Here is an 8,486-nt window from a genome sequence, read left to right on the forward strand (position 1 = left end):
CTGACATCATTCTACCGTCTTCACTGCAGTCGGGCAGTGTAAATACGTACTCAGTGTGGCGTGCATTTTGCACCTGACGACATGAAGTGCATTGCTGAATGTAGCATAAAAGTTCCGAGCTCCGTGCAGTGTGTGGAAATACGGGGGAAACAAAGCATTTCGCCCCGCCCGCACTCCCACTCCGCGGATGCAGCGTTCCCGCTCGCTAACCGCGGAGGGGTTCGTGCTCGAGGGACAAAGGGAAGGGACGACACAGCGTTAACACTCATTTATTACACTTGCAATTAATACACAGAGCGGGCCAGCTAGCTACAAAACATCAACGAGGCATTCCTCGGAAGTAGAAGGCTACGTAAGAAGGACTTCCGACTTACCGGCTGGAACAGGGGCGCGACTTCGGAGGTATCGGCGGCGAACGTATGTATGCGCCGATAATGGCGGCCGGGTTTTCCCGTGCGCGCAGCATTCTTGGGGCAAAGCCATTCCCTAGCATTTGCTGGGGAAGGCGGTCAGAGCGCGCGTTTGCTGCGCTCGCTTCGCTGCCTGGAACCAGAAGTCCAGCGGCAGGGCACAACGGATCCCCGTGCGCCTGCCGCGGAAGGTGACGAGAGCGTGCGGCTCCAACCGCTCACCGACGGCCGACGATGAAGATGGGCCGCATCGAAACGGAGGGGGGAAACAGGTTATCCACAAGTGTACCGTTTCCACAACGCTGTGCGAGCGATGCAGCTGTTGGACGCTTGTGCTACGCTTTGATTTAAGTGCATCTTATTGTGAAGTCGTTAGCAGATTTCTAGAGACCTTTCAGAATGCGTTTCTTCAACGAGACTATCTGTAATAATTACAGAGCTTGCTTCAGATTGACCAGGATGAATGCAGGCCTTCGTTTACTGGGTCTTAAGGCTTTGAGTGCAACAAAAGTCAAATCAAGCTTTGGCTTTAAATGGACGCTGAGGTTATCATCAAATTTTTGTTCTTTAAAAATCGATCTGTTCCTTTTGGCTATGTTGAGGCTTTTTTGGCTTGAAATTGCGCATTTATTGTTGAGAGATTTGGATTTTAAAATAAGTCATTCTTTTTTTCGCTACTCGGTTCACTCTCGCGGCACCAATACCTAAAGGACTCTGTGATCGCAGTCTTGAACTGAATGGCGGTGTAGGCCGGCCTCGAGGATTCGCGTTTAAAATAAGAAGAAAACTATTTCGAAAACTATTTCACTGCAGTTACTTGCGAAAACGGCCGTTGGCGGCGATACATGCTATTTCATTTTGTGGCCTTCTCGATAAAAGCTCCGTTTGTAGTGAAAGTGACCGCTGATGATGACGATGGTGATCTCTAAAAAATTCGCAGGGACACCCGATTCCGTTCTCTGTTGGCAATGCGATAGCATTTATGCCTTTACCGGAAGTGACGTCTCTTCCAGTCGGGTGGCGTCACTCTCCTCCAGCCAATGGGAATGTCCCCATCTGGTGACGTACCTCCCTCCAGCCATTGGGCGAGTTTTATGAACGGCGACAGGCCCCGTGGGGTTCTAGCGCTATCGCATTAATACAGGCCATCTCGAACTTCTCCTCCTCAAGAGTCCCGTTAAAGGGCGCTGCACTCACTTCGAACACGTATCCCGACTGCGTGTAGGCGAGCAGCGCCGCGTGGTAGGCGCCAGCCGAGGCCGTGTACCCGATGAGCACCTTCTTCTCCCTGACGGACACGAAGTGCGACAGGAGGCTCGGCCTGACCGGAACCAGGTCGCTGCCGTGCACCGGGAAGAAGAGGCTCGAAGAGTGGTCGCCCATTGGCGACGAAGCGCCGAGCAGCGCGGTCACGTTCACGTCTCGCAGGCAGTCCAGGGCGACCGTGGGATCGTCCGTCAGGTCGCCGCAGCCCAGTTCCCTGGACAGGGACGCCGTCTTGTTCGTCGCCTCCGCCCTGCTGTCGATTTGCCTGCGGAGACTGAAATTCTGACTCTGATGCAGAAAAAAAAAGGTGAGCTTCTGACCGAGCGCGCCACACTGTGCGCTAGGGATCGCGAGAGAATAATACTTAGGCCTTCTCTTAGAAACACAAAAGTCTCTGGACCACCTATTGCGCCATCTCAGCGTTCATTGTACAACGGCAAATGTCCGGTGATCTTTTCTTCTTCTATCGTATGCTTAATTTATGGGTTCGGGCGACACGGCAGGGGTGGGTAAAACGCGTGAAAATGCAGTATTCCGGAACCGCCCTCAGCGGTGTGCTCCATAGGGCACAGTGTGCATTGGCACGCAGAAGTCGTTCAGTGAGCCAAAAGAGGATCGGGGAGGAAGAACAGCGCAAAGGGTACCTGTTATAGGGGCTGTTGCTCATGACGATGAACCTGTTGATGAAGTGCGCCCAGCCGGAGTTGGCGTTAAGCATGTGGTACCCCAGTGACACGGCACCCGATCCGTGTCCTACCACGGCGATCTCGGACTCATTGCCGCCGAAGTAGGCGATGTAGTTGCGCACCCAGGCCATGGCTTCCAGCTGGTCGTACAGGCCCATGTTGCCGGCGTCCTGCGGGCGCGTGGAGAGGGCGTTTGATGCGTTCCACTACAGCGTGGAAGCTTCCTACTTTCACGTTTTCACTGCACTGACGCTTAGCGGATCTTCTGTCTCGCTGTCCTGCAAAGATTCACGTACCAGCGCGGTCCTTATAGCAATGATGTGATAGTTATGTCTAAGTGTGTCGGCAAACCACTTACGTGATGTAGCAAAAGACGTGGTCCCGCGCGCACCAAACCTTCGCAGACTAGTTCGCGCCACCGCCTCTGTGTGGGGACGATTTCGTGCATATAGCCAATGTCCTGATTGAAAATCCGTAATTACGTTGCATTACCAGGCAATTTTTAGTTGTTTACGGTTGAACCATTGCAAAGATAACGCTCGTTACACCACGAAGCTTTAAAGTCGGACATGTCAGGGGGAAAAACAAGGATTTGTCCGTGGAGGCAACAACTTTTGCAACGTAATGTTCTGCGAACTTAGAGTGTACTTGTAAATAAAGGTCTATCCGCTAAGTATCTGACCATGCATATTAATGTAAAACCTGTAACTTCGCTTGTAGGTGGTTTAACGTCCCATAGGTTGGACCGTGCAGTGCATGCGCGATTTTCCATTGTCGTTGCTTGTCAGATTGGTAGTGAGCAGCGACTGAATAGGCTGATGCAGCGTTTGTGAAATGTTCTAAGACCACCGGATTTTCTTGCGCTCGTGCCCTGCAGTGTGGCTGAGGTAGCATACATGGAAATCAGATTCTCTCTGGGGTACGAGGAGAACTTTACGCTTAAGTGTTCTGAAACTACGAGGAACTATGGACGCCTCTTGCCAGTACTGACCTGCGGGGCAGAAACTTGGAGGTTGATGAAAAGTGCGAAAATTTTATTGAGGACAGCCCAGCTATGTATCGAAAGCAACATGATGAGAGAAAGGAAGAGAGCCAACTGCGTCAGGGAACAAATAATGATATCCGAGCGGAAATAAAAGAGCAGAAATGGGTGTATGCAAGACGTGTGTGATGCTGAGGAAGATAGCCGGTGGTTTCTTAGGGTGACGGAGTTGATTTCAAGAACAGGGCAAGCGTAGCAGGAGGCGGCAGAGTGTGAAGTGAGGAAGTTTGTGGAGATAAAATGGCCGCAGCTGATGCTGAATAGGGTTAATTGTAGGTTAACAGGAATGCACTTTTTCCTGCTGCGGGAGCATTTAAGCGTGATCATGATAATACGTATACTCCAAAGCCCAGCAACGTACAGGACAGCGACGCAAATTGATCCTTTCAAAGCGATGATGAGATCGCCCTGACTCAAACATGGTAGTTGTGCCACCAAACGTTATATTGCTTTGCCACGACGTCAGCTCTTCCTAACTGCATGCAAAATTGTGCCCATCGTAATTCCTACGCCAAGCGTGATCGGGTGTTTCAGCGGATGGAAGAGTCGAAAAATGGCTGAATTTTCGTTCATCATAAGTCGTAGCCACATATGTAGCGCATTCCTCCTCCCCCATAACACTGCCGACCTTCCGTACAGTCCAGGACCACAACACCGTACACGGCACATTCTCCAGAGAGTCCACATTCTGGGCCGTATAGCCACCCCAGGTAACAGACTGCCGGCCGCCATATGACTGAGAAGTGGGCCACATAGATGAACACATGAGCACATTTTCTATGGCTCTCATCCCGAATTTGAGGGCGTCTACTTCACTTCGGCAGACCCTTGTGGACCACGTAACTGTGCACTTGAGGGCGCCTGTTCCAGGCTTACCTCGAGAGCACTGAAACCGGTCGATGTGTCAGTCCAGTCAGAACAATATTAGGTGGGTCGCCTGTCACGCTTTGTTTATCCAGCTCCGCCTCGTTTAGCCAAACGCTCCAGGTTGTGGATGGGGTATCGGGGCTACGGAAATGGCCGAGTGGTCTAAAGCTGGGGAAAGCGAAGCCGACTACTGAAAGCTCGAGTTTTCGCTTGGAACATACCACGGATTCTGTGTTCAACATTCGAAACGGGAACTGTTCCTCTTGAACGACGAGATGGACGGCGAGATGCAATCTTCCTGTTGTAGTACAGCAGCCTGCTTGTGCATGCAACGTACAGCCTTTGCCAAAAGTAAAGAGCCCAGGGTGTTAGCTTCAAAGTCGTGATGGGGTGCCCCGCTAACATTCATGAAGGACCCATATATCAGAGGGGACAGGACCAGAAATCTTCTTAGCCTCAGGTGATTTGCAACGCTGGGGATGCATTACGAGCCACACAGTGTGGCTGGGAAGCAAGCCCCCTGGACCTCAAACTTTTGACAAAGGGTGCAGTAAACGGGTAAACCTAATTCCATTATGTGATTTGCAATGCGACAGCATAAGAAGCTGTTGATGCCTTTGCCTGAAGTGGCAGGCGGGGCTTGTGTAATCCAGGATGCTCTTCACGAGCTCTTCCCCTACGTCACCACCTACCACGATTGACAGCCGGAGGCTTCACACAGAAGAAACTTATCTGGTGATGTCACTGCCGGGCCGGGAACGACACGTCCCTCTAGCCAATGAGATTTCTCCGCTCTGGTGACGTCACTTGCCTCTAACCAATCTGGATTTTCGTGGACGACGCCGCACTATCGCCGATGGTTTTTTGCCCCGATGAGGCTTCTGTGCTATCGCGTGATAACGTAGATATCGTCCACCTCTGGTAAAGTCCCCTCTATAGCAATAGTTGCATGTGTTCTAATATGAAAAGGTTGTTGAACATCCCGCATTACGGAGCGATTTACCCTCTCGTCGGAGGCGCAGAGAAAGCCGAGTGCGCCGAGCCGGTAGGTCACGGTGACCACGGCCACGTCTCCCAGCGAGGCGAGCAGGCTGCCGTCCGCGGAGGCGTCACCGGCGTCTCCCTGCTGGAAGAGGCCTCCCGTGAGGAACACCAGCACCGTCTTGTTGCCGCACCGGGGTGTTCCGGGCGGCACGCAGCCCATGGGCACCCAGATGTTGAGCCGTAGGCAGTCCTCGTCCGTGATCCAGCGGGCGCCCAGCCCGATGTTGCCCAGGCGCGGCTGAGGACACGCCGTCTTCCGCTTGTGGCTCACGTCCGAATCCTCGGGAAGAAAGCATGTCATGTAGGTGCGTGGAAGTGACTTCGATGCCCTTTGACTATCGGCTCACGGCATTTGCACACTTCCTTGCTAAAGCCACGTCGAAACTGCATCTATAGGTCCAGGACGATTGGTCGTCGCCTTGCCTGTTTCATCGTTTACAGCCCGGCAACTAGCCGGTCGGGCGTCTTCGGGAGAGTGGTCTAACACATAAGACGCACCCACAAGACCGCTAAACTGCACCGAAACACTAGCCTGCCATCGTGAGAGCAGACGTGGCCGACCCCTCCTCACCTCTCTGTTCACCTAACAGTGGCCGTATCCTGGAGGCAACTGCAGGCCAACTGCTTCTCTTGTCTCTTCATCAAACATCATTTCCACCCTGTGCCTCTAGCATGTATGAGTCGACACAGTTCGGGCGCAATTTCCTTTCCTTAAACAAAACACCTTTTTTTTTCGACGTGGGAATGCTCGCACTGCCTGGGCTACCCCCTATCACAAATCCCCTCTCTCCCTTCCCGGGAGACTGCGCTATCCAGCTCTGACCTACGGAACCAGCGATGGTTGGTCCAACGGGCTAACGGGGTCGCGAAAGCCCACCGAGCCCGGGGTCACGAACCACAACTGTGAAGACAAGAAGACAACCCAAACTGGTTCTTAATACTTTTTCACTACGGCCGAGAATGAACCCACAAAGTCGTGCTCAGCGGGCCAACGCTATAGCCACTCAACCACCGCGGCAGGTTGGCTGCGTTTTCGTTCGAAACGTGTGCACCGATACGGTGAAGGATTGAAGCACGCTCTACTTGCAGGCTATAACGGAGAAGTACAATTCGTCTTCAAGCCCCGGCACGTCACGTGAATTGAAACGAGCCCCAGCTTATTCAGGGAATCCGGGGAACGAGGAGGCAGATCGTATAGGCCGGGGTCTGACGAACCGGGAGATCAGCCTCTCAGACTCGGACCCTCGGGGTGAAGCACTGACCGCGTACAATGACATAACGAACTGTTGTAAGGACAGACGACGGATTTTTCCGCCTCTGCATGCAGACCTCAGCAAAGCACAGGCCACGATGCTAAGGAGGATCCAAACTCGATCCATTCTAAGCCTCCAAAGGTTATTATTTATTACGAACAGGGAGTATATACAACCCCGCCTGCCTGAAATGCCAGAAATTGGCAACCCAAATTCATATATTATGGGGATGTGAGGTCATGAGCCTCCACCCCGTAAGCTCCTGCCAGCTCCCTCTGAAGAGAGCTGGAATCAACTGCTGCTGAAGCAGGAGAAGACAACACAGGAAGCGCTTGTTAACGGGGCCTTGGAGGTAACGCCTGGGTTCGAACCCGACCGCGGTGGTTGCATTTTTATGGAGGCAAAACGCTAAGGCGCCCGTGGGCTGTGTGATGTCAGTGCACGTTAAAGATCCCCAGGTGGTCGAAATTATTCCGGAGCCCTCCACTACGGCACCTCTTTCTTCCTCTCTTCTTTCGCTCCCTCCTTTATCCCTTCCCTTACGGCGCGGTTCAGGTGTCCAACGATATATGAGACAGATACTGCGCCATTTCCTTTCCCCCAAAACCTATTATTATTATTATTATTATTATTATTATTATTATTATTATTATTATTATTATTATTATTATTATTATTATTATTATTATTATTATTATTATTATTATTATTATTATTATTGTTGTTGTTGTTGTTGTCTTTCTCTCTTCTCTCTCACGTGATTCATTGAAAAGCGAGGCAAGGCCCGCTAGCTGTGACGAGGTCGCGGGGAAAGGAAAGGCGCGACATGCTCGCGCACTCGAGCTCGCTCTTAACATTCCCAAGAGGCGGAGATTTAGAGAAGACATGTGCGTGCCTTCTTGCTGCAACCTCGTCCAGCAGCGCGAGATGCCTTCACACGAACAAAGTTGGGAACGTTGGTAATTTGATTCCTCTCGAGGACGCGGATTAGATCCCGGTCGAAGCGGCCGCATTTCGATGCAGGGTAAATGTAAGACGCCCATGTACTGTGTGATGTCAGACACGTTAAATAACTCCAGTTGGTCGAAGTTTATCCGAAGCCTTCCACTATACAGCTCCTCTCTGTTCTTTCACTCCCTCCTTCATCCCTTCCCTTACGGCACGGCTGAGGTGTCCACCGAGAAGTGAGGAATTTATGGCGCCCTTTCCTCAGTACCAAATTTGTTTTCCAGTGATGCATGTCGCATCTGAAAATTCCACCAATTAGACCCAAAAATCCCTATTTGAGGCTCCTTTTTTTCCTGCAACTTGAAAATGTGTCCGTAATAAAATTTCATTTGAAAGTCAGCGCTGGTGGCGTATACTTGTTTTTATCCACGTGATTGCGCGCTATGTTGTTATGAAACGCCTTCTGCTGAACGTTATATGACATCCGACACGTACACGCACAGTAAAGAATAATAATAATAATTGGTTATGGGGGGAAAGGAAATGGCGCAGTATCTGTCTCATATATCGTTGGACACCTGAACCGCGCCGTAAAGGAAGGGATAAAGGCGGGAGTGAAAGAAGCAAGGAAGAAGAGGTGCCGTAGTGGAGGGCTCCGGAATAGTTTCGACCACTTGGGGATCTTTAACGTGCACTGGCATCGCACAGCACACGGGCGCCTTAGCGTTTTTCGTCCATAAAAACGCAGCCGCCGCGGTCGGGTTCGAACCCGGGAACTCCGGATCAGTAGCCGAGCGCCCTAGCCACTGAGCCACCGCGGCGGGTGCACAGTAAAGAGACTTTCGCAGAACCTCAAAACACGTTAGTCCGACCGTCGCCCTTGCATTCATGCACATGCCTTCATCTCGGACTTTTATTTCCTTTCGGCTTACAGGACAACATACACTATAGCGTAAATGACTGCGTAGAT

The 8,486-nt window shown here is 51.6% G+C and overlaps 1 protein-coding gene across 1 annotated transcript; it reads right to left on the minus strand.

Moving 5' to 3' along the window:
• Window positions 1–897: 897 nt before the first annotated feature.
• Window positions 898–5,616, minus strand: LOC144095289 (cholinesterase-like). Its single transcript, XM_077629068.1, has 4 exons — window positions 5,275–5,616; window positions 2,321–2,532; window positions 1,608–1,941; window positions 898–903 (listed from the first exon to the last, which is right to left on the minus strand). Exons 1-4 carry the CDS (start codon window positions 5,614–5,616, stop codon window positions 898–900), a joined length of 894 nt encoding a protein of 297 aa, XP_077485194.1.
• Window positions 5,617–8,486: the final 2,870 nt, after the last annotated feature.

The sequence above is a fragment of the Amblyomma americanum genome, chromosome 6, assembly GCF_052857255.1.
Source record: "Amblyomma americanum isolate KBUSLIRL-KWMA chromosome 6, ASM5285725v1, whole genome shotgun sequence".
In the NCBI taxonomy this organism is placed as follows: domain Eukaryota; kingdom Metazoa; phylum Arthropoda; class Arachnida; order Ixodida; family Ixodidae; genus Amblyomma; species Amblyomma americanum.

Excerpts from the sequence above, each read along its gene's own strand:
- LOC144095289 (XM_077629068.1), bottom strand. The coding sequence starts at position 5,616 with ATGACATGCTTTCTTCCCGAGGATTCGGACGTGAGCCACAAGCGGAAG. Across the intron at positions 2,533-5,274 it reads TCTGCGCCTCCGACGAGAGG|GACGCCGGCAACATGGGCCT; the intron begins GTAAATCGCTCC and ends ACGCGCCCGCAG. Across the intron at positions 1,942-2,320 it reads AGCAACAGCCCCTATAACAG|GCAAATCGACAGCAGGGCGG; the intron begins GTACCCTTTGCG and ends CAGTCTCCGCAG.